At 42.9% G+C, this 25,949-nt stretch overlaps 3 protein-coding genes across 5 annotated transcripts in view; all 3 read right to left on the reverse strand.

The window, feature by feature from the left end:
- grin1a (glutamate receptor, ionotropic, N-methyl D-aspartate 1a) overlaps window positions 1–6,090 on the reverse strand; it is a 29,317-nt gene extending 23,227 nt beyond the window's left edge. For both annotated transcript variants that reach the window (XM_068334630.1, XM_068334628.1), the window contains exons 1-3: window positions 5,842–6,090; window positions 2,935–3,069; window positions 1,247–1,423 (exon numbers count right to left, since the gene is read on the reverse strand). In XM_068334630.1, coding sequence (XP_068190731.1) covers window positions 1,247–1,423; window positions 2,935–3,069; window positions 5,842–6,090 — 561 coding nt within the window. The remainder of the gene's footprint in view (window positions 1–1,246; window positions 1,424–2,934; window positions 3,070–5,841) is intronic.
- A 5,243-nt stretch (window positions 6,091–11,333) lies between these two features.
- LOC137608887 (uncharacterized) lies at window positions 11,334–12,804 on the reverse strand. Its single transcript, XM_068335508.1, has one exon. It carries the CDS (start codon window positions 12,727–12,729, stop codon window positions 11,935–11,937), a length of 795 nt encoding a protein of 264 aa, XP_068191609.1. The 5' UTR covers window positions 12,730–12,804; the 3' UTR covers window positions 11,334–11,934.
- Window positions 12,805–13,071: 267 nt separating this feature from the next.
- On the reverse strand, window positions 13,072–25,856 carry zgc:92275 (cholesterol 7-desaturase nvd). Of its 2 annotated transcripts, XM_068335230.1 has the most exons (7): window positions 25,474–25,856; window positions 19,154–19,342; window positions 17,779–17,957; window positions 17,492–17,617; window positions 16,798–16,917; window positions 16,028–16,204; window positions 13,072–14,985 (listed from the first exon to the last, which is right to left on the reverse strand). In XM_068335230.1, exons 1-7 carry the CDS (start codon window positions 25,844–25,846, stop codon window positions 14,824–14,826), a joined length of 1,326 nt encoding a protein of 441 aa, XP_068191331.1. In that variant the 5' UTR covers window positions 25,847–25,856; the 3' UTR covers window positions 13,072–14,823. The 2 variants fall into 2 exon arrangements, with proteins under 2 accessions (XP_068191331.1, XP_068191332.1); XM_068335231.1 differs by lacking the exons at window positions 13,072–14,985; window positions 16,028–16,204 and adding an exon at window positions 16,414–16,660.
- Between the last annotated feature and the right edge of the window lie 93 nt (window positions 25,857–25,949).

A 25,949-nucleotide genomic window follows, 5' to 3' on the forward strand; every position in this document is an offset into this window, starting at 1 on the left:
TCTTAGTGTAATTATTGCTGAACACATTTTGGACAGTTTTTAAAATAAATTATGCCCAAGACTTGAAGATGCTCCAGCTGACTAAAAATACACATAATTAGGGCCTCATAGTGGAGAAGGGTTGCTGCTCCTGGTGTTATGGGATTCAATGTTCAGGCACAGATGGGTTCATTCTGAGATGCAAACTCGGATTATGCAAACGTGAAAGGAGCTTCCTGGAGGCGCTTGATTTCTCCTCCCCACGACGGCGTGAGTCACATCCAGACGGCGCGACGTCGTCGCTTAAATCCAAATTGCGTTTTAGAAATTCCGACATCATTAATTGTAACGTTTCAATTGGTTGGGGTTTTTTTTTTTCCTTCTTCTCGCTTTGCCTGCAATCATCCCAGTCGCTTCATTTTAAGCAGCTCCCCCACCCCTCCCACCCCCGTACCTTTGTGGCTTTCCTGTCGTTTTCAGCATCTCATCAGCTTGTGATTTAATTAAATCTCTGAATCAGGACTCATTTCAGTCTGTCACACAGTTACAGCAAAAAAGGGCCCCTGAGAGGGACAAGCACCATAGACTATAATGGAAAAAAAATAACCCAAGGTAATTTCATTTTGTGAGATAGATGCGATAGACAGCCGTTGTCTTTCCTCCTTATTTTTCTCTCTCTCTCTGTTTCTAAAGGGCACATATTGTGTCCTGGTCTCAAGTCTGTTTTGGCTCAAAGAAGATCAGCATTTCACTGACCCACATACACAGCTCAGAGCTGCACTTAAAACGGATGCATCAGCAGTATCTAAAAGGTGGGGGGGCAAAAAAAAAGAAAGAAAATCCAACATATCTGGTGAGCAGGATGCAATAAAGGCTCGGTCTCTGCTCGCAGTAATGAAACCGAGGAAAGAAAGGAAAGAACTTTGAGTCTGCGATGGTTTTACGAAGCCCCACGTTAAAGTCCGCTATTTGGCTCCCGTTGTGGATAGACAATTTTAGACTATGGTAAAAAGCAAAGTGAAGATGAACAAATAAACGTACAAACTTTTGTCAGATTAGACCACATTAGACGCCGTAGATGTCTCTAGAAATGTTAGCCAGTGCTTACACAGTGGTGCGAGAAAGAGAGATGTGGCCACACAACAGAAAAGGAGAACAGTCACATACATAGAAGAGGTTTCATAAAGCCCTGACGCTCCAACGCCGGGGAGAGGGGAGGGGAGGAGGAGGAGGATGGCGGGGGGGGGGGGGGGGTGCAGCATCTCACCTTAGTTTCTCTCTCCTCCAGGAGGGTCTCCAGCCTCTTCTGAGCGGCCCGCCCCTCGTGGTCGTCGCTCACTATCAGGATGATGTGGTTCCAGTTGAACTCGCGCATCAGATCGAACCACACGTGGGCCTGGTGGGAGTAGGGAGGGACCGTCCGCAGGAAGGACAGGTGGATGCTCTGGGGAGGACGGAACAGGAAGTAGACGGAACAATCACATTCTTAATATAACATAGAAATTGGAGGACAAAACCTGGATCCTGGCTCCTTTGAGGTCTTTATGTTTTATGTCACGGCCACAAGTATGTGGACACCAGTGACGTGCAACTGAGGTTCATGAGTGCTGCGGCACTGACTCATTTTTAAAGTCTCAGAGCAGATTTATTTACACATACAAACTGCGAAACACAAATTAGCACATTTGATTAAAATAAAAAGTTGTTTCCTACGTGTTTGTTTATGTTACGTTTACTTATGTACGAAGTCCATGCGCCGCTCCTTCTGAACACAAGCATCGGTAAAAATAAATTTGAGTTGAGATACGTAAATCCTCCGTTTTTATAGTAAGGCAAGGCGAACGGAAAACAAATGAATGGCTGCACTTGACTTGAGATCATTGTTTCCTGTCACTTCTTCTACGGCAGAGGAAAAAGAATCCTCACCAGCGCCCCCTACCATGAGGCAGGAGAACTGCGTGCACAATTTCGTACCTTTTCCCAACCATTTCAGGACAGCTCACCTCAAGAAAGGCGTTGCAATCATGCAGTTGTTGACAAATAAAAAACACTCTAGATTATATACATTAGCTAAATTATGGGAATTTAGTTCATTGAGCAAACATATTTTAATAGCGACATATAGAGAGATAGCATTACGGTCTCACTGTTTAGCTACCTGCACAGCTATCTGAGCCATTGATCAATCCACGGCGAGGCGAGGCTGGCTGGTGCCTCATCGCAGGTCTCTGCTCAGTATTTCAGCCTTAAATATGAAAATTCAGCAATTTTGAGTAAACTGGTAGACACCAATGTCTTTCTAACTTTTTCCTTTGTTGATAGAGTTTTACTCGCAGTGAAGGAAATCATTCATTTTTGAGTCATTTTTGAAAACATCTGCTTCCAAATTTGTCGCAGCAGTTTGAAGAAAGTCCTTAACTGTCTCCATCTCTCTCTTATAAAACCAGGTAGGACCCAGAATCTAACAGTGTAATCAATGTACATGAACACACTTAATGTTATAACAGCTTTAAATGTCATATCTAATCACCAATAGACAAACATCCTGTAATCTATACTATGATCTCAAATCAATGTCTGGATTTATTCTCTCTTATCTTAGCTGACTTCAGACATCAGATGGGATGTTGTTTAAATCGCCTTTAAATTGAGTTGTTAAAGTCTTTATCATTTTATTTTCCTGGGCTGTGAGTTTCATTTTAGTGGCTTGAGCTTCATAAAAACATTACCAAGTTCAGAGGCAGGATTAATGACGCTCTTTCAGTTTTCAACTGGAAACCCATTTAATCACAGCTGCTCTAATGGGCAGTGATGGGACGTTTAATCTGAGGAGCTTCTGAAGCCGCCCCAGGGGAGCTCCTTACTCCTCACGCCGCTCTCTCTCTCTCTCTCTCCACCATCCTTCCTGTGTTCCTCTCTCTGTCTCTCTTTACATCCGTCTCATCCATCACTCACCTTGTCGGAGTAGATGGACATCCGGGTGGTGAGTCCTACCACGGGGATGCGGTAAAAGCCTGCGGTGTAGGAGACGGGTGTTGGAGTGAGGTGGTCGTTGGACTGGGGAGGGTGACTCACCAGGATAGCGTACACCTGAAGAGGCACAGAAGAACAACACTTTGTCATTCTGACGCTGGAAAAAGACAAAATGCCTCTGCCACCGGTCATACCCGGAGAATGTGCTACAAACATGGAGACCAGTTGAAAGATTCATCCCTCACAAAATCCCACAGAGGAAAAATGTCGACCTATTTTTGATTTGGCTATCTATAATAAAATAAAGTTTATTTATTAAGCAATCTACAGTATTTTCCGTACTATAAGGCGCACTGGATTATAAGGCGCACCTCCAATGAATAACCTATCTAAAAATTTTTTGCATACATAAGGCGCACTGGATTATAAAACGCATCTGAGAACTCATCTTCAATGAATGGTCTATTTGAAAACTTTTTTCATATACAAGCAAACCTTGGTTTTCGAACGCTTTAGACATCCAACAAATCAGAATTCGAGCAAAAAATTCAGAATTTTTTTTGTCTTAGAAGTCGAACAAAATTTGGAAGTCGAACGCGAAACAAAAAACTTTTTCTCACCACCAAGCCCGACAAAAGGTGAGAAAAGTCGTGAAAAGTCGAGAGAAAACGTGATGGTAATGCGCTTTTTATTTTAGTTTACTGTATTCAGTAATTTTCATTTTCTTTGTGTTCCATTGCCTATGGTATGAGTCACGGCAAAATTCTGTCCAAAAGACGACGGTAACTCGTACCTTAGGCTAACCTGATTACGTCAATGCTTTTTTTATCTTTCTTTCTCGTGTTTGCTTCTTTCTTTTACATTTCTTTGATATGTTTCATTACTATACAATTTTATATATAAATGACATTATGAAATAACATATTATGTTGAAAAAAAAAGGTAGTTTTCTAGCATCTTGGAACGGATTCAGACCATTTACATGATTTGTAATGGGAAAAATGTATTTGGAATTTGAACAAATCGCTATTCAAACAGCATTCCGGAACGAATTGTAATCGGAAACCGAGGTTTGCCTGTAAAACGGACATTGGATTATAAGAAATTGAGAAAATTAAAGGCGCCTTATAGTGCGGAAAATACTGTAATCTGATTAAATTTTTGTAGAATGTCAACAGACGGAGCCAAGGGAGAATTTGCTCTGTATGTGGATGACAGGGTTATATTCACATTCTCACAACCTCCTGATTTCAACAGTTAAGAGAAAATTGTACAATTCCCAAATTGTGACCAATTACAATATGGGAAAAAAACAAACTTTGGAAATTATGGAAAAACTATGGAAAAAAAATTAACTTTTGTCCCGATTGTCTTCAGTTTGTTAGCAGACGCTTCTTCGTCGAGCAAATCACGGCTGTCCATGAGTTCAGTTAAAAAAAACCACAAAAAAAAAATAATTTCTGTGACGTTAATCTTGGGAAATGCCTTAGAGCAGTGAATGAAGAGGAATGAAGTTGGCGTGGCCACGCAGGCATGGATTATGGGATGCGAGCAGTCCGTATGGTTGGGTCACAAAACGAGCTCTATCTTCCAAGCGCTGCTCCCGGGCATCTCCTCCTCCATCTGCTGCCCCCTCCCTCCATCCTCGGCTCCCGCCGCTGCTGTCCACACAGTTTCGTCTGATTAAACCCTTCATGAAATCAAGTAAGAGTTTAACATACAAGACAGAGGCGTGTGCGAAGACACGCCATTTCATCGTCGGTGTGACCCACGCAGTGTAAAATTCTCACGCTTGGGGTGACCGTGTGACAGAGGAGTGGGTGTGACAGTATTATTCTACAAGCCGGTATTAATTAGAGTCATTACAGTAGGCAGAGCAAGAGAGGACATGAAAGCAGCGTCGGAGATGTGGGTCGTCCTCTCAAGCCTGATTATGTGTGTGTGAGTGTGAGTGTGTGTGTGTGTGTGTGTGTGTGTGTGTGTGAGCTGAGCAGGACTTCACGCCTCTCATGAGCATCACACCAGAGGACGGCTGAGCGTTCTAACTCTCTGTGGCACGTACAAGCTCACCATGCATTACTCATGATACGTGTTTGTTAGGAGTGAAGGACATATGGTTGATGTTTTCAGAGCCCGTTGGGCAGCCGGGATGAAAACCCTTCTGTTCAAACGGGAACCTCTTGTGTCTCAAAATCCTTCTCAATCCAGTAACACATTACAGATCGCTGCGAATCCAGAGATCCACCCCTGAAGGACAACACACAGGCCCTCAAACTGTCCAGTCATGTCACACGCACACACACACACACACACACACACACACACACACACACACACACACATGGTGAAAGCCGAAGCTGTTAATTGCAAATGGCATATCACGCATTTTCACTCTTCACTGGTTCTCTTTCCAGTCCAGTAGATCTGCAGCTGTGTGTCCTGAAATGTACAGTCGCCCTTTCATCTGCCCCAAAACCAGAAGCCTATTTTGGTAACATCTGTGGAACAGATGGGTCTGTGTGTGTGTGTGTGGGGGGGGGGGGGGGGGTGTCTACTGTACAACTAGACAAAGTGGATAAACTGTGGGTATTGAGTGCCAAATTCCATAAATGACAAGACTGCAAAAGTGTGTGTGCTTATTGATGTCACACATTTAGCCATATGTTCCTGCTGCTGATTGCAGGAAACTGTAGACAACAGTTTAGTCATGATCCAGAGTTAAAACTGGTGAAGTCATAGCAGCCAGTCTGGTCATTTCAGAGAGAGAAAATACAGCTGGTGTGACAATTGTTCCCTGAAAGCAACAACTTCCTAAAACCAAGGCGCAGAGAGATGCGTCAAAGGTGCGCCACATGCGGCGCGCCTCACAGCGCGGCTGCTCCATCATACCTGGCTGGAGATGAGGTCCTCGCAGACGGACAGAGCCATCTGGATGGCGTTGGCCTTGTGCGTGACGGAGATGGCGGTCAGCTTGAATTTGTCCCTGCCGTATATCTGGTTGGCTTGAGTCACGGCATCTTTGAAGACCTGCTCGTACCTCTTCTGGCTCAGGACGGCTCCGATGTTGACGATCTTCGGCTCGCAGCCGGCCTGCGCGCAGGAGCAGCAGAAGAGCACCGCGGACAGGAACAGACGCATCGCGGAGGAGCCGAAGGACCGACGGGAGCGGCGCAGCCCGGTTGGCTTTTCTCTCCGGTGGGTGGGTGGGTGGGTGGGTGGGGGGGGGGGGACTCGACCGGCTTTTGGGCAAGCTCAAGCCAGTCCACTGCAGATCCGAGCCAGGTGGTGGGCGGTGAGAGCGATGGGGGGTGGGGGGTGTGGGTGGGGGGGGGGGGGGGGGCGGAGAAGGAGAAAAAGAAGAAGAAGAAGACGGAGGAAACTGGAGAAAAATTATGTGCAATGCGGAGGAATGTGCATGATCCTCCTCAGGGGCAGGCTGTCAACCAGGGACGTCCAAAACCACATTGTCCAGATTCTTTTGCTCTCCTCGGTAGATTCTCTCATATCTTTGTGGGTTTTAGAGAAAATACTCGAATCATAGTCCCAAAACTTCCTCTCCGGGGTGTGTGTGTGTGTGTGTGTGTGTGACTCTCTGCAGCCGGTGCTCTGCGCGCTCCGTGCGGACTGATCGCGCCGCTGCCTGGTCGCCCCGCTCTGACTGGCTGCTGTCCTTGGTGCTGACAGCTGTGCATGCGCGCCGCCGCGGTACTGCGCGCTCCCGTCGTACTGGGTAAAACGCTCTGGGTTTGGCGCGTTGGCGTGCTGCTGATGCTGCTGATGCTGCTGGTGCTGCTGATGCTGCTGATGCTGCTGGTGCTGCTGATGCTGCTGGTGCTGCTGGTGCTGCTGATGCTGCTGATGCTGCTGATGCTGCTGGTGCTGCTGATGCTGCTGATGCTGCTGATGCTGCTGATGCTGCTGATGCTGCTGGTGCTGCTGATGCTGCTGATGCTGCTGATGCTGCTGATGCTGCATCTGATGCTGATGTTGGAGGAGAAGCAGCTACCGACCGCGTCGGTCACATCCGCGGACAGCGAGGGTCGCGTCAGGTGCAGGGATGGATATGTACAAGTAATTCAGATGAATAGTGGTCTTTGTTAATACGTGTGACTTGAACTGAGAACCCCCCGCCCCCCCTTACCCACCATATCCAACACCCTGACTACACTGGAACAGATGGAGTGAGGAGGGAGGAGGCGTTTATTCCAGGTCAGAGTTCATACACGGACACAACCTTTCATGTGAGCTAAACTGGAATTGGAAGTCTGATGCCCTGCCTCACATGGAAACTCCCCCAATCAGCCCCCCCCCCCCCCAAACGAGCGGACCCCGCCCGTATCGTGCGTGGAATCATTCCTGGTTCGTTTTGGTGCGCACACGCAGTGAGAACGCATCGTTCGTTAACGCGGATGTTCGTTAACCTCCGACCCCCACGCTTCGGATTGAGCGTTTAGGAGCATCCCTGCAGCTAAAAACAGACTCAACCCCTTGGTTACCTAGGAAACAAGATTTTTTTTTTTCCTTTTTAACAATTCACGCGCACACGCGTGCAGGCGCGCACACAATTAAACAGTTCTGGTAAACCGAGAGTTTTTTCATCTGCTGAACTGAACTAAATGGACATAATGAAAAAACAAAAACACATGAAACAGGCTTTTATATATTTTTTTAAAACTATTAGGAGTCAACTATTTAATATTTTGCTCAAAGGGAATATGACTTGTCTTATTTCTAGTATTAATATCGACATTAATACTCGGGTATTTTGCGGGTTGAGAGTATAAACCCACTCAACAGTGTTGTGAATTATGTATCACAAAATGTTGTGTGTCTGTGTCTCAGGGAGCTGATGAATTAATCACAAGGATGAAGATATTACCTGGAATCTTGCTCTTTTTTTTTTTTTCATAAATTTATACGGGGAGAACGTAGGATGATGTGGTTAAGGTACTGCTGCTCGATAATCATCTCACCTTTAACTCTTTTTTTTATGCCATTTAATTACATCTTTTTTGACTGGAACTGATCAACCTTAATACTGAGTTCAGATTTTTATAGTAATGATAAAATATTAAAATTAACATAAAACAGCAGTTACATTTAGGAATGCTGTAAATCAATGAATTTTTACTAAAACAAAAATACAAATGATTGCAAACAGACGGAGAAACACTCCTAAAACCATCATAGCAGTATCATAGTTTCAAAATGATGCTTGATATCTCTTACGTAACGTTAACATCTATGTCAAGCAGAAGAAAATTAGAACCAAATTTATGGATATTTAGACTTGTTTTTCGAGCTCAGATCTCTTTTCTCAACAAACGCTGAAAGTAATGGAGCACCTCGTGTCTTTCTCAGCCCCCTTATCGCTGCCAGTTTTTGGAAATCCTCCTCCTCCTCCTCCTCTCCTCGTGTCCACTCATCCACCACTCACACATCAATAAGGCTGGACCGACCTGCTCTGCAGACATTATATAATGAATGCGCTTGTTTGCTGCCGGAGCAGCTCCACGCAAGAATCCTGAGGACTCTTCAGCTCAGAGAGGCTAATGCACAGAAAACACCACCATCATCACAGGCTTTTAGGCACACACACACACGCACACACACACACACACACACACACACACACACACACACACACACACACACACACACACACACACACACACACACACACACACACACACACACACACACACACAGTTTCACACCTCGCCCACTATGAAGTAATACAGTCTCATGCACCACCCACACAGTCCTCTGCACTGGAACAGGAGCTCCTTCACATGAATGAGTTTTAAAGCTGAGTGTAGTTCAGTATCTCATTATCTCACCAGAATATTTACCATCACAATGTGCATTTAAAGAGAAGCAGTGAAAAAGCATTAATTACAGCTTTTAGTTCACTAGTGTTCACCAGAGGAAATACAATAAGAGTAAATGTACAGATTTGAACAGCAACGTTGGTAAGCAGTGGTAGAAGAGATGATCGCAACCACTGGATGGATGAATGGTTGGAATAAATTCAAAGCTATCCTGGTAATTTGTATTTATTTATTTATTATTTATTCATTTGTTTGTTTGTTTGTTTGTTATCTCTTCATATGCTCTAATCAGACAGTGTTTGATTTGAAATAAATTGCATTGTTTTATTAACCTTAGTTATTTAAAAAAAATATTTTATTACTGTGTTTATCGCCAATCTGCTGTCTGACTTGTTTTAGTTTAGTGTTCCATTTATTTTACATTCAGTCATGTCATTTTTTTTTTTTTTTTGGAGAACTCTTCTTCCTGCATTACTTTAGTCATGCTGTTGTTATCTCTTTTTTGTGTTGCACACAAAACATTTATTTTTACTTAACTGAAAAAAATAAATGTTAACTTAAAGTCATTTTAGTGTGTGTAATGTCAAGCTTCATGCAGATTTCTGTCTCAACAACAATGTCATCTCCCGTGCAGCAGCAGGAACTTTTCAGCAGATAAACTGTAAATGACATTTGTGTGTTCTTTCCTTTTTTCTTTTTTCTTTTTTTTTTAAAGCAGATTAAACAAGAACCACTCATACTTACAACACAAAGTAGGACCAAAGGAGAGAAAAGTACATACTGAGATTGTCACACTTGAACTCCCACATGCATTAAGCGCTTAGCATGGCAGGGGTACATTTGTCTGCAAACTGTTCGCCTTTAGCTTTCCGTGTTGCTCTTAGCAGACGATAAAACGCTTTTCACTGAACAAATCGCTCTGACCTCAACATGTCGCAGCTGAAAACTGTGAAGATGCAGATTGTAAAAGATATGGGGGAGAGTCCTGTAAAAATGCATCAAGCATTGAGGACATGTCCATAGTTTTATCGGATGTCTCTGCCTGCTTCGTGATTGAAGCAGGATTAATGTAGGTCACCCACTGTCAGGAACAGTGCTGATGAAGTCTTAGGAATGAATTGCCTCCGTGAGTCATCTGCAGATGGAAGGATGCCTGTCTGATGTGTTTCTCATGTAGTGTGAAGTCCTAACATAAATTATAGATGTGTGAGCACCCTCTGTGCTCTCTTGCTTACTTTGTCCTGGTGCTCCGCTAAAGTATTAATGCTGCAGAGAACACAAAGACTCGTGCAGCCCTGACTCTCCAGCTAGAACCTCACATGGCCCACAGCCTCGCTGGGGTGGGTCTGATCAATATGCATCAATCTTTAGTTTTACATTAGGGAGGGAGGCCAGCTCCAAATTTGTGCTTTAGTAATTGAGTAAATCAGTCCATTGAGTCAGGAAAGAATTAAGATGGGATCTCAGGAAAACAGATGATCCCGTGAACCGCAAAGGTTTCATTTAAGATGCAGCAAAGTGACTGCTATAATATGTTAAATAGACATGTGCGTGTGTGTGATGGTGATGATGATCATGATGGTGTGTGTGTGTGTGTGTGTGTGTGTGTGTGTAAGCACCCAACATTAAGTCTCTTTATTAAATGTTCTCAAAAAGAATGAATAAAATAACAAGGGACCCAAATGCATCACATCACTGGTTTATAACTTGTATTATTATACTATAATATATCATTTACTAAAAATGATACTGCTATAAATATTTTTAAACTCATACTACCCACAATTACGGTGATTTTTTCATATATCAGCATAGATTTTGTGGATGCTGCGTGTAGGTATTGGGTCACCATCACACCTGAATCATTTGTTTTTGGATTAACGCTGAACGTCCTGCTGTATAAAACAAAAACGTCAGCGCTAACAGTGGTGATGGTGAGAACGTGAACTGGTTTACACATTAAGCAAACACAAAGCAAAAGTCAAATCAATTTGTCTCCATGATTGATGGTTGTGTGCTCATTGCTGCGGGCCCAGGGTTCACTCTCCTGGCTGTTTACCAGCCAGATGTTTAATTATGTTTACAAGCTTCTCTGCCATTTGGTGCTCAGCAGGTTTGAGCGCAAGTGGGTCTATCTGGGTTTTTAGTTGGAAACAGTCGCCTGCTGCTACTCGGAACCAGACAACTGAGCGGAGTGGAAGTCTTTGAATAGTTATTTTCCTTCAGATAGATAATTATCCCACTGTAAAAACACAATTTCTGATCAGCGTTTCTTTAAAGCAGGGGTGTCAAACTCATTTTCACCGAGGGTCCCATCACCACGATAGCTGTCCTCAAGGGGCCACTTATAAATATAACTCAATGTAATGTAAAATAAATGTAAAATAAATACAACTATTGTACTCCTTCATTTTAAATGACGCTGAATTTATTACTTATTCAAGTTGCGTTCATCTAAAGCCCCAAAAACTGAATCCACACGAGACAAATTAATTCAGATAACAACCAGGAAATACGATGAACAAAACTCAATCTATGGAGCAGATTTAATAGATTTAATAACACTCTTTTTGAATGAATACATTGGATGAAAGGATTCAGCTGTAAAGCTATCATGTGGGCTGTGAATGGAGATCAAGGAGGGCCTTTGTTGCTAATAATATGCAGCAACAGCAGGGAGCATCTGAGCTTTCCAGTGAAAACTAGGTCGATACGAGACCCCGACAGACGGGAAGAGTTTAACCTCCGTTATGCATTACACCAACTCTTACAAAGCTGCAAGCACACTTCGTGGAACGCGCCCCAGTGTCTGACTGATGGGAGGGTGGCAGCTCTTGAATGTTGGGATATTTTAGAAATGATATCCTTGGTGTTGAATCACCTTTTTTCTTTTTTTTTCAATGCATTTACCAAACTGCAGTCTACTTCTTCATTTGCATGGCTACTTTGAATTGAAGTTAGCGTTTTAAACCACTAAAAACAGTATTACACGGAAAGGCTGCATGCAGAATCTAAGATAATCAAGTTGTATGAAGAGAAATATTAGAAAATAGCTAGAATAGAGGTATGAATAAATGTCATGCTGCAGAAATATCAAACAGTCGAGGCCTTGATGCTGCATTCTGGAGCTCCCTGTCGAATGTGAAACATATTAGCCGTTGCTGAAGACTTTGGACAGAATTATAAGAGGAACAAATATACAGAAAGCGACCCAGCAGAGCAGGAAGAGCAACAGGAAGACGGTGAAGGAGACGCAGAGGGAGTGCAGTCGCATCAGTCTCAGCCCTCTGACCAGACAGGAGGGGGAGATGCTCGTGTGCATCCGCGCCTCCTGTTGCCTCCTCGCTGGGATGACCTGGAGGTCAGGGCCGGGACCGACGACGAGGGCCGGTCCGGCCTCGTAAACACCCCCGCAGTAGTACGACTCCTCCTGCAGCATTCTGATCTCCCACTGCGGGAACGGGGTGGTCTGTCGACAGAAAGGGCACCGCAGCCGCCCCGGCTCCTTGGCCCGCCTCATGATGCCGGCTGTACAGTTGTGGCACAGCGCGTGGTCGCAGTTGAGTAAGGTGACGCGGTGATCTCCGTGAACGTCGAACTGCTCGCTGCAGATCGGACACTCCCGCCGGCTGCTGCTGCTGCTGCTGCTGCTGCTGCACACACTCCTGACACTTCCAGTGCAGTCGCACTGATCCCTGATAGCCAATTCCTGCTCTTGTGGAACAGATGTCTCTGGGTCAGCGCCAGCTGTCGCTGTTTGCATGCTTGCTTTGTAATTTTCATCACAGCTGTCCTGATATGCGTGCCGGAGCAGAGGCTGCACGACCGAGTCGCTCTCATGTGATCGGTCTTCACCCGTCGGTGTGCGTGGAACTCTCTCACAAGTCTCCTCTGAAGCTGGCAGGTCCCTTCCTTCCTCCGATTTAAAGAATTCTGTTTCAGCCATTTTTTTCAAATCTTAAATGCTATTTCTTCTTTTTTTTTTTTCTTGTCTGTTCCTTAACACCAATTCCACAAGACTGCTTTCTTCATGGACAAAGCTCAAGTGAGCCAACTGTTGACGTAATGCTTATTTATAAGTAAGGCAACACACTTTTGTCTCACCGTGAACCCAGATAAGATAAGCACATTCAAAGTTAAAGAGTGTAAAGCAATAATATGAGCCTGAGAGAAGTGCCACTGGCCAAGAAGTACTGTGAACATTTCACTATTCCACTCAATTTAACACACTAATGTATTCAGTGCAATGGAAAAGCTTCTGCCAGTGCAGAAACGCATGAGCAAACACATTAAAGGCGAGCAGACAGATTTATTCTGCACATTTTTATAATTGTTATCCTACATCTAGTTAAGACATTTACACAAAAAAACCAAACATTTCCTTATTTGACTTTAAAAAATTCTTTGCTTTTGAACATTCTTGGTTATTCGCATGGATCTTCTCTGATTTTTCTAACAGAAACATTTCCCACACACTCTAACCCATCAACGCAGGCAACCCAAAATCATTGCTTTTTATACATTTGTCACAGTTTTGAGCAGGCACAGAAGCGTTTTTGTTAAAGCTTCACATCACCGCAGTCGGTAATTAAGTCAGTAACCATTCCACAGCGGGAGCAAATAAATAAAAAGAAATGCAGCTCTGCTAACAGCGGTAAACAAGAACACACACACATATCAATAGACAGGACAAGAACGTAAGTGATCAGGCGTGAAATTAAAAGCTGACGCTAAATAAAGGATCTCAATGTGCAGCTGTGATAAAACAAAAACAAATGAATACAATATGGGTCAAATTTAAAAGGAAGAAAAGAAACTTGTAAAATTCTAACTGTATTTTTCTTATGTAACCCAGAGCAGGTCAACATAAAGGTAAACTTTAATTTACTTACTGCCGTTTAATATTGGTTAAAACTGTCTTGCAGCTTCACGTTGTCAGTTTGTGCCTCGTGATCTAAAGCTACGTTCACAGCTTTAGATCCCCTCAAAAGGGACTCGAGGGACCCAAGGTTTTGTTTTTTTGTTTTTTTTTAGGGTTTCTTCTTTCGCAGTCTTGTTTAGTGCGAACAAACACCACGTGTTGGTAGAGAAGGGACTTGTTTGTGTTGATCTGTGTGTGAAATACGCTGATGCTTCTCAAAAAAACCCTTCTTAAAAAAAAATTGTCGAGTCGTGTGGCGAAGCACAGAGAATCTCTAGGCCACAACTTCCCACCGCTTCATGATCTCTCTCATCCTTCTCACGACGTCACGTTCAACTTCCACGGTTGTTTTCGACAGAGAAAGGGCTAAAAAATATATATATATATATTGTTCTGACTCCCAGAGTCCGGTCGGGACGTATTTAACCTGAGCTGAGCCCCAAACACTGACGGCAGGAGAAAACAAGTGAAGTGTTGCTTGTAGTTTTTTTTACGAGCCAAAGACAGGATAGCGGTGCCCGTCATGTCGGTGCCAGGCATACCGTTATAAAACACTAACTGTAACACATTAGCTTGTGAGGACCTTTACGTTGTCATTGCACACCACTGTGATTAAAAAAAAAAAAATCCCTATCAGCAGACTGTTGAGTAACTTCAGATAATAATCAGAAAACAAACGTTATGCCCGCGGGAGAGGCATTGCCCAATTTGATTACACATAAAACTCAACAGTGTTCCATCATATCTCACCCAGATTAATGAGAACGACACACCCAAACACCAAACAACAGCAGTGTGAGACAAACCGCAGACAAATCTCCCCCAACGAGTGAAAAAAACTAAAGAGTTGTGGTTTATATTAACTCACATCAAATCGTACGTGTCGTACGAAAACTATGTGCTTTTGCTGCAGGTCGGTTAGTCCTGGAGTTCCACATGTATGTCGACAGTACGTGAAACGATCAGAGTAACATTAACCGTGAGTCTTGTGTATTGTCGTACGACTCAGGTCTCTTATTATCTGTTCACTTCTAATTCCTGACGGATGAGGAATCAATCCTGGAGACCTCTGATGAACGCCGACCCTGACCTGACGTCTTCTCCAAGAGTCCATGGAGGTCAGAAGTCCAGACCGTCCTGCTGGTACTCCAGTCGGGGGCTGTTCTCGCTGTAGAACTGACTGAACCAGCGCCGGTGCTTCTGGATGGCCGAGTCCTCCTTCACGATGAGGGGTCTGGAGACGTACCTCTTATTATTCCAGATCATCACATCCCGCTCAAACTGGACACAGAAAGGAAGCAGGAGACTAGTGTTGACTATCAAACAGGAAGAGATTTCACTCAAATAGGACAAAGAATTAATAATAAACATGCCAACAGACAAGAAGTATTTGCAGAGACTTATTCCAATCTATCATGATGGGATCTGTGTGTGAAATGTGTTTAATTAAATGTCGCTCCACAGATTCTCCGTCACCTGCTGACAAATGGCATTTCAGTCGGTGCTCGAACTCCACCTCTCGGCGTGTCGTCTCTTTTGTGTTGACGCCACGTGGACTAACTAAATGTCAGAACGCCTGAACGCCATCATCTGGAATCGTTCATTTCAAAACAATTTAGGATTGCAGAAACTGAGAAGCACGGAGGAACTGAGCTGAACACCGGAGCTGGATGGAGACAAGCACGAAGTTTTAGTCTATTTCATCATCATGTCGACACATTTTAAAGTGTTTTGTTTGTTGGTCGATCACGTTGTTAATTTGTTTTAGGATCCCACTAGACCTGTTGGATAGTGGGAGGTGTCAGCTCACCTCCGGAGCACTGCCGAGGCGCCCTTGAGCAAGGCGCCATCCCCCCTTACAAGTTGCTCATTACGGCGGAACACGAAGGAGCTGCCCACCACTCTACCTCCTCTGCATGCATACAGGCCCCATGTGTGTGTGTGTGTGTGTGTGTGTGTGTGTGTGTGTGTGTGTGTGTGTGTGTGTGTGTGTGTTTTCCTTTTTTTTTCTTTTTTCTTACTTCATCACACAGTAATTATCAAGTTTAATGAGGACTATTTACACCTTTTCTGTGACTGTGTGGTGTTACTTCTGGTGGCGATGAGAAGACAAGTTGAACCATAGGCAGAGTGGGAGGCAAAATGCGCACAATAGTTTCTTCACATTGGAGCTGCTCTGAATCACAAACCGGCGTGAGCACACACAGCGTGACGGCACAGCACTCAAGCGGTGCAGATAATTAACCAAAATTCCATGTTTTTTACCGCTGCAAGCCAACCATTTGACAACGCATGCAGACGTAGTGGTGAGTGTGTGCCGCACCTGAACGCACTCTCCTCTGAGGATGACTTTGGGCACCAGTGGTGGGATATTGCGTTGGTAGAATATGGTGTGGGAGACGCACTGCAGCAGGGGCTCTACTGGGGTCACGCAGTGCATGATGACACCCCGGCCCAAGAGAGCGTGGTGGAAAAGCAGAAACACCAGACCTGGACCCACCTGAAACGTGGACACATGCAATGACACCTGCAGCCAGGACATTCACCTTGAATGTGCATAATTAGAATAGTTAAGTGAATAGTGTGGGATTTACATTAGGTTGACCATGTAATATATTTTACATAATTTAACATCAGAACACAGGGCTGTGATGCTGCGTGTTCGTCAGATGTCAAAGACACGCCTGATAGGAGATACACATGTTTTATGCATGTAATTACACGTGTGTAAAGCCATCTCACGCTCATCCAATGAAAACGCGGCCGACATCCCATTCCCATCATGAAGTGACAATACCCTTACCCTTCATTTCCCGACTACTGAGATTAGTGCTTTCATTAGATATAATTCCCCAGATGGGAGCGCAGGTGCTCGTGTTAACCCACAGCTAGTGTTCAGTGCATCAGACTGCTGGTTGAGGCTTCGTTCTGTTTCAGTACGAAGATACAAGCTGAGCTACAGCAGAAAAGAAAATTCACTCATATGACTGAAATTCAGTTACGATTTTCCTCGTTTTTTACGGATTAGATAAGTGATAATCATTCAAATTTACCAGTAATAAAAAAGGGAATTATGATCTTTAAAAGTGTTACCTGTCTGGCTACGACTTGAATGTCAAGCAGAGGACAACGGACTCCAAACGCCGTGAAGAAATGATTCACCGACATCTGAGAGCAGTGCTGGTTGGGTTCCGACTCCGGTTCCCATTTCACCTACAACGAACACACACACACACACACACACACACACACACGCACGCAGAAATACACGTTTCAGTAATAGTTCCTCCTTCACCATGAATGCATTCTGTGCAGAAACAGTTAATAGTTAACCACTGAATTAAAGGAGTGGATATCTGATCTGATCTAAAGAGTGAAAGACAAACTAAATTCTGACCGTATCGTTCCGTTGGGTTCCTAGATGTTACTTCACAGACAACATTTCACAAATACCTCTAAAACACACACGCTAACGCTCACACCTATGGACAATATGGTGTGACCAGTTCACCTAAACCGCATGTTTTTGGAGGTTGGGGGAACCCACACAGACACATGGAGAACACACAAACTCCACACAGACAGGAATCAAACCCACAGCCGTGCTTGTGAGGAATGTCGGCCCAGCTTTTGTCCTGTATCACAGTAATTAGATTATTTGCACAGTGGAGTCTGGTTAAGAAAGAATGTTTAAAACTCTACAAACTGTGTTGCCTGTTACGGATCCTTGAAGCTGAACATTGTGAAGGAACTACTGTAATAAGTTCTATGGTTAACAGATCCTTACCCTCCAGCCATGCCGCAAAAATTCCCAGAATTTACTGTTGATGTAACGCAGATCTACTCCGCTGGCAATGCACGGTGTGTGCAGGTGATCCAGGTGAGCAATGTCTGCCGCATTTTCAGGAATCTCCTGAAGGAAGCAAAGATAATGAGCAAACAGAAAGTGGATTATAGTGACTGACACAGTGAAGGAGAATATTTCTTTACATGCAATGGAAACAACAATTCTCCCTTATTAAAGTAAAACCTCTTGATTTTTATCTTCAAATCCCACCGTGTGGAAACACATACCTGTATGTGAGCGTTGACAAAATGTTCGGTTCTCCCCCGAAACACCCACTCGCCCTTGGTAATTTCCTGCCGCTCTGGGACGGTCCACTGAGGATCTTCTCCATCACAGTGATACCAAATCAGGATCTGGCCGTTGACCTCGCAGCTGGGCCAGCAGCGGACCTTAGCAAAATCTGGCACTGAATGACAAAACAAAATCTAAATCTGAATGAAGTACAGTCATCACTTTCAGCTGCATTTACAGTACAATTCCAGCTGTATACGCAAATTACGGTCCTTTTTTTTTTTTTTAAAGGTCAAGATATGCTTTTAATATTCACATTGTACAGGCAAAAGGTCTTACAAATTCTGCAAGCAAAAAAAAATTTTTTTTGCACTAACACAAACTAAAATGTTGAATATTGTGACTTTAATAGAATATCCTGCAGCACATAAAAAATCAGGGAAAACTTTGCTTTCTGTTCATCTGGAGAATCCTGAGAGGGAAATGAGGCAGGATCCAGTTTCTCCTCAGTGTGTATGTCTGAAGTTAAAAGGGTTTTTGAGCAGGCTGATCTTCCTAAGATCCTTATTAATAATTATTTAAATAAATAAGTAATCTATTTATCTATTTATTTATTTGTTTGTTTGTTTATTTATTTATTTATTTCGCAAATTGCTACGTTTCCCCAGTTCATTTGTTAACTTACCTTTGTCTCACCAGGAGTGAACAGGTGAAAAAAAAAAAAAAAAAGTAAATTAAGGTGGAAAAAGCTCCCTAATTCCAATTGGCTTCTTTAACTTACACTGATAAGACTCTTCACCACAAAACTGAACCGATCCAAACAATAAAAAAATATCCAGTCAGGGACTGAGGATTATGGATGACTGGGATCCACAGCAATGCTTTCCAGCCACACAGGTCTGGGTTTGAATCCCTGTTGGAGTGGTGTTTGCATGTTCCTCTTTCGTTATGTGATGGTTATAAAAGGGATGTATGGTACACTCCACCCTGTGGCGGAAATGAGTATTACAGTAAAACATTAAACCTTCTCAAATCCTTTTATTTTCACCTGGTTTCTTATGTGTAGCATTTAGAAATACTGCCTTCATCAACACAAAATGCTGATCAAACTTCAAAATCAATTAAAAAAAATTCTGACTTTTTTGGGCTTCCATGTGATTTTTTTTAGTATAATCAATGCATAAAATAAGCAATAATCTTTTTAAAAATTAATATGAGTGAATACATAATGTGTTTTTGCTTACATACTGAATGCGGTACAACATTTTGCCCTTTGAAAATACTTTACATTGTACAACTGTACACAGAGTCATGCCACAAGGAGTGATTTTGTTCCAATAAAAATAAATAGACACTACTTTTAATCCGTACCTTTTTCTGCATAGGGTATCTTCACACATTTGCCATCATTCCCCTGAAATTGCCATCCATGAAATGGGCACTCTATGCAGCTTCCCACCACCCGTCCCCCGACAGCCAGGTTAGCACCCAGATGAGGGCAGTAAGCGTCCACCACATAGGATGTCCCATTCTGACCACGGAACACTGCTACCTGCTCACCTAGAATGATTGATTACAAAAAGCACAAACGAGAAAACATGTAATGAAGGAGCTGCCCCAGACATTTGATAATACTGTACATGTGTCATATTAAATATGCAAAAAGCTTTATAAGTCATTTCTGCTACGGTTAAATTTTAAGGGAGTTTTCGTGGTTATTTACGTTTTGCACGTTTTCAAGGATATGCACTTGCAAACCTGCAAATCCGACCACGAGGGAAAATATGTACAAGTCCATAGTACAATTCATTTAAAGTATTTGCTTCCTGTTTTATGTGTACAGGTTTCATCATCATCTGCCATATTTTACTTTACACTTTACCTATAATCATGAGGTATGCAGGGGTACATAGAATACTCTGTGCAATACAACTCTGTACGACAACAGACGCAGCAACTTCATTGTCAACGTTCCAGTTGAACAGTCAGAGCAAACATCATTCACACAGTGTGGGCTGCAAAGGCCTGCAGAGCTCTCCAGAGTGACAACCCCACCCTAGAGCAGCATTGTCGTCATGCATTGTAATTGGTCCGTTACTCAGTCGCCCCTCTTCTTCTTTTGAAGGTTTGTGACAGTGGAGAGACACGCTGGGCAACGCTGCCTCCATAAGTTGAGTAAAAGAACTGCATGTGTCTCCACAGTCACTAGAAAAATAAGCATTATTGCATGGGTGCTTTTGTAATGGAGTCTGTTTGGTGGCCTCAGGCCAGATTCTCACTGATACAGACCCCCAGGAACCAATGTTGTCCCATTGATGGAGACAGGGGCGTGTTCTTCTCCCTGTCTCTTCCTGTAAACCACAATCGACTCTGGTTTTGCCAATGTTCAGAATGTGGGTATTGCCCTCGCTCCAAGATGCCAGTCTCTAACCTCATCTGTGTAGGTTGTCTGACGATGATTTATTGCCTCCAATTCAATGACTGTATTGGAGCTGCACAGAGGGTCACTCTAATGTCTACAGATATTTGAACAAGTTGCCTGCATGTCTTCCCAACAGCCCAGACAAACACATGGGATGATGTAGAGTCTGTCGACTGTTTCCTACTGACACCAAGACTGTCCCTTTAGTCGGATATAAATACTGAACACTGCCTCACTTATAAGCATTGATTCAGCTTCACAATCTTTCAAACGCACATTATAATCAAAATACTTTATACATTTGTGTGTCTTTGTCTGTGAATATTGCGTCTTGAATTTTTGTCTATTGATAGATTTCAAGCATTGAAGGAGTCAACATACAGACACACTGATGACCTCTGAAGGGACCATTTCAGGTCTACATGCTGATGTGTCTCTGAACAAGTTAACTCCCAGAATGCTTTAGGGATGGGTCAAATGCAGAGAATAATTGCTACTACTGGAGATCAGTGAAGTCCTCAGAAATATCATGTACTGTCTGTGTTATTGCCTCTCACCGTGAGGCAACAGTGAAAACAGTTTACCATGAAGGCACCAAAATAACACACTTAGAGCAACTCTTTAAACGCCACCAGTCCAGAACCACTGCTTTAGCTGCTCTCATGTCGTCTGGTCTGGATGGACTCCAGGGATCGATTGCAACCACAGTACAACTAGATGCACTTCGTGTGGCGCACAGTCAGACGCCGCATGTGGAGCGCTCTGCTTACTGTATCTAATGTATTTGACTTTTGGCTGAGATATGGATTGCTCCCAGATTAGCATATGGTCGATGATTGTGAGAGAAAGAGACAGTGGTGTCCAGACAGGATACCCAGTTAAATTCTGAGAAATCTAAAATGAGGTCCTTCCAAATACGGAGTGACCGTAGTGATGTATACAGTGTTCTGGGGCAGAGCTGAACCACAGCACAGCCCAGGGGGAAAGACACACTCAGCAGAACTTAATATAGTGGTATGAGGCATTCATTCACAGCAGGATGTAGATCCTGACAGGAGCGAAGTTTGGATTTGGGTCAACAGAATATGAGTCAGTAAAATGTCAGAAGACTGTCGGAGGAAACACTTTCAATATGGAAAGGAAGGGAAAGAAAGGAAAGAAAGGAAAGGAAAGGAAAGGAAAGGAAAGGAAAGGGAAGGGAAGGGAAGGGAAGGGAAGGGAAGGGAAGGGAAGGAAAGGAAAGGAAAGGAAAGGAAAGGAAAGGAAAGGAAAGGAAAGGAAAGGAAAGGAAAGGAAAGGAAAGGAAAGGAAAGGAAAGGAAAGGAAAGGAAAGGAAAGGAGGAAAGGAAAGGAAAGGAAAGGAAAGGAAAGGAAGGGAAGGGAAGGGAAGGGAAGGGAAGGGAAGGAAAGGAAAGGAAAGGAAAGGAAAGGAAAGGAAAGGAAAGGAAAGGAAAGGAAAGGAAAGGAAAGGAAAGGAAAGGAAAGGAAGGGAAGGGAAGGGAAGGGAAGGGAAGGGAAAGAAAGGAAAGGAAAGGAAGGGAAGGGAAGGGAAGGGAAGGGAAGGGAAGGGAAGGGAAGGAAAGGAAAGGAAAGGAAAGGAAAGGAAAGGAAAGGAAAGGAAAGGAAAGGAAAGGAAAGGAAAGGAAAGGAGGAAAGGAAAGGAAAGGAAAGGAAAGGAAAGGAAAGGAAAGGAAAGGAAAGGAAAGGAAAGGAAAGGAAAGGAAAGGAAAGGAAAGGAAAGGAAAGGAAAGGAAAGGAAAGGAAAGGAAAGGAAAAGCCTTTTTTAAATGCAGTCAATTGGGGCAGAGTAAACACTACATCCCTACTGAAGTCTGGTTGCCACTCTGGAAAGATCATTAAAATTATTTCTGCATTTGATATTTAAAGAAAAGATTTTTGGTCAATTAATTGGTGATATAAGCTTCAAAAAAGTGGCTTTCTGGTCATTATGAAAAAGCAGGTGTCACTTTTTTACTGGCGAATATCATCTCGGGCATAAAACCTTTCACGTACTGTCGGTTATGGCAGGTGTTGTGACAGAAACATGAATCCCAACACGCTCTTTGAAACCTTTTTGAACTCAAAGTCAAAGAAACCCTGAGGGGATCAAACAATTCACCAGGTAGTAACGCATCTAACATGTGAAATGTCTGAGTTTTTTTTAATCTCATCCCGAATAAAAAGGGGTTTAGACATATCCTGCATAGGAATACAGAAACATAAAAACAACAAAACCTCTCAAAGCAGTCAGAAACTAGTTGACATCATAAATCCCAGACAGCGCTGATGCAGGATTGATTGTCAGATTGCATAGGTTCCATATCTGAATTTTTTTTAATCAAATGCCTTAATAAAAAAAAAAAAAGACTTTATATATGCTGACGTCATATATCACTGACAGTGTTGGTGCAGGTCTGATTTCAAAATAAGGTAAAGTAAGGAGGAAGTCAGCTGGTGCTTTCAAATCAAACACGATCATCAGGAAGTGAATAATTCATTGTTACTGGTACGACTTGAACGAGATGACGATGATAAAAATAAACCTGATCAATGTAATGTTTGCTTTATGAGGATGGCATCTGATCTACTTGGACAAGTGGAGACTGAACTTCATTAAATATGTGGTTTGCTGGACTCTTAAATGATTATGTCTACCTATAAAATCTTATTATTACATATTCATTAGAGTAAAAGCCTAAAAAAAAAAAGAACTTTTAAGACATTTGATGAAAGTAAACTATTCATTAGTTATAAGATTGATCAGGAAATCAACAGATTAGCTAATAATGACACAAAGAATAGGGAGTTGCAGCTTTATTGCAGTTATGTAGTAATGCAGTTAAAGAGAGTATCCACTTCCGTGACACCTTTTAAGAAAAGTGACTGACCTGAAACAATGAAGCCCAGCTGAAACAGAGAGCGTTACTAAAGACACTAATCCATACACAATCAGCATTGTTTAAATGCCAAAAAACATAATAGGGGGTTGTCTCTCTCATCCTGGAAACTGAGTTCACTATACTACTGACAACAGACCAGATGAAGGGACACAGATTAGATTTCTACCACCTTCAGTAGCTCTTAAACCCACTGAGCTGTAAGTGTGCTTTCTTTAATAAAAGTTCTATAAAAATTAATTATCTATCTTCATGAGAGAACATAGGAACCAAATTGTAATTCATTCAAACATCAAATTATTTTACATTTAAGCACTTCATGTTTAAATCTCTATTGTTGGTTTATTACTTAATTCTTTGATCATTTTAATTATGACTGTTGTTCATGTTGATTTAAATTCAATTCGTAATCTCAATTATCCCAAGCAGCAAAGGTCAGATCACATCGGTAACATCGGTAACATCGGTAGCTGCCATGGTTTACCTTTGAGGTTTAGATGTGACATCACACTGACACCTGAGCAGCTCAGGTAAACAGGAATGAGAATTGTCACAAACGCTGAGTCGAGATCTTTCGATCTGATTATCTTTATCTGGGGTGATATCTGCTGAGGTAGCTAAACATATCTGATCTCAGTCCACACACATTGTAGTCCTTGGGAAATAGCACCTACTGGAAGCAAGTGACAAACATGACAACCCCTAGCAACAAGGTTATCCTTTCCCTCACGCCCACTGAGTGATTGTTAAAAGAAATGCCCCATTTCAAATGAATATCTTCCCGTTGTGTTTGTCATGATTCCAGGCTGTTTTGAAGATACACTAGATGATAGATGTGTGCCATATTTCAAACTTATAAATAAAACCCAAGGTGGAAACAACTTCTTTAACAAGGCAGTCACAGACTGAAACATCCCCCCACACCTCTGAATCCGAATCCAAAATTTTACATTGACCTACTTGCAAAGGTCAAAGATCAAAGCTAGTGCTCTGACCTACTTTCACTCACACTGGCCTTCTCCCTCGTCTTTCTATCTCATCTGGTTCCTGAGTGAACACATGTTAAAATTTGACCTTGACCTAGTTTTTTCAAGGTCAAAAAATCATCTCATTTTCATCCCCTTTGCTGCCCGAGTAATGTGCTTTTGGTTTTATCTTTCTATCTGCAACGGTTGCGAAGATATTTGGTGGACAAACGGACAGACGGACGAACGGACGGACGAACCCCGACTATACAATACATCACCGCTTTGAAGCGGGATGTAAATAGTTCTCGGAGGTGCTGTGGAGATATTTTGGTACTTTTAATAATTCCAAGTGAAAGAAATTTTCTGTCAATCCAAGTACGTAAAAGTTTGTAAGCATGTAAGAATAATAATAGTAATAATTCTGCTAATAAACATCAGCGTTTGGGTCCTATTAATTTAAACAAAATGCAAACATATGCAAGGCCCCTGCAGGTATCATCACCACATGAAATAAAGCAGTTGTGCTTGCAAATTTGTATACAGTAAAGTATAGATAATAGATGTACAGACTACTGGCCTTGGACGATGCTCTCCAAGTGTATTTCTAGTTAATGATTGTCCCCCAGTCTAAATAAAAGTAAAAGTGTAATACCAGCAAAAAATCCAAGCTGGGAAAATCTGCTCCATTTTCAGGAAGTATAGATTTTAAGTGACATGTAACTACCTGGTGTACGCGTGAATAGATGGCAGCTTATTGCAAGTTCATCATCAGGCTGACCTTGGCAACTTTGTTTCTATGGTCATGCAGTTTAAAGATGCAGAAAGTAAGTATTAATGTGAGGAATATCAGTCGGTGTGAACCGTGTGTAGGTAAAGAGTATGTTTTTATCCAGATACAAGTTGCCTAAAGAACAATCACTATAAAATGTGGAGATCTGTTTAGGCAAATTAAACAACAAAAAAATCATTGGACATGCTAAAGTATTTTAGAGCTCCCTGCCCTAGAAAAATATAACTAAATTGTACTGGTTGACAACCATTCATGTGTTTTGTCCCAGCTGAGGAGCCATAGCAACAACAAACACCTTTATGATTCCCTCAATCCCTTCCTGTTTTATTAGCCAGCAGTGACTGCTGCTGTAGTTTTTGTTTTTTATTGTCTTTGTTAATGCCTGATATTTTTTTCCTTTCAAAAATAGACAGCATGAAGTCAAATAATTGAATAACCTTGATCAACTTGACTCTCTAGAAACGGATCTAAACACACAGAGATCTCCATCATTGGCATCATACAACATTAATTTATTTTTCTCTTCCTAATTTATGTACTTTCTGTACTTCTGTGTTCATGTACTTTTTTCCTTGGTTCTCCAGCTGTTCTCAGTGATAACAGATGTATCCTACCTAGAACAGAGACACTTTTCACGTCGCTCCTCTCCAGCAGGTGTGAGTCCAGAACCCGGTACCAGCCGTTCGGATAAACCGGAGGCAAATCTCCAATTTTCCTCCTGCGTCGAACCTCGTTGGCCGCCTGCGCTTTGGATCGGCCGCCCTCAGCGATGTACCCCACGCTGTGCGGCGCCCGGAGCAGCTCCAGCGGGCAGAAGAGCAGCCGGTAGAACCAGCGGGCAGCGACGAGGCAAACACCGGCGATGATGCACAGCAGCGCCGTCCCCCTCCATGTCAGGTACAGGTCCCCGAGCAGCGCGTCTCCCTGTGAGACGAAGATCGTCCCCAGACCCAACCCCAACGCAGCGCCCACCTTCACAGCGCACATGTTACCTCTGCGCGCCCTGGCTCTCCTGTGTCCGAGTGTCGGGAAGGAGAAGTCCTACCTTGTCTCAGCCGCACCCAGGGCGGGTCCGATCACCTGGTGCTGA

This window comes from Antennarius striatus, chromosome 15, assembly GCF_040054535.1.
Source record: "Antennarius striatus isolate MH-2024 chromosome 15, ASM4005453v1, whole genome shotgun sequence".
Lineage (NCBI taxonomy): Eukaryota > Metazoa > Chordata > Actinopteri > Lophiiformes > Antennariidae > Antennarius > Antennarius striatus.

Coding starts and splice junctions, on each gene's coding strand:
- LOC137608887 (XM_068335508.1), bottom strand. CDS start 12,729: ATGGCTGAAACAGAATTCTTTAAATCGGAGGAAGGAAGGGACCTGCCA.
- zgc:92275 (XM_068335230.1), bottom strand. CDS start 25,846: ATGTGCGCTGTGAAGGTGGGCGCTGCGTTGGGGTTGGGTCTGGGGACG. Junction 17,618..17,778: donor TTGTCAACGCTCACATACAG/GTATGTGTTTCC, acceptor TGCTTCCTTCAG/GAGATTCCTGAAAATGCGGC. Junction 16,918..17,491: donor TTTTGCGGCATGGCTGGAGG/GTAAGGATCTGT, acceptor TGTTCGTTGTAG/GTGAAATGGGAACCGGAGTC.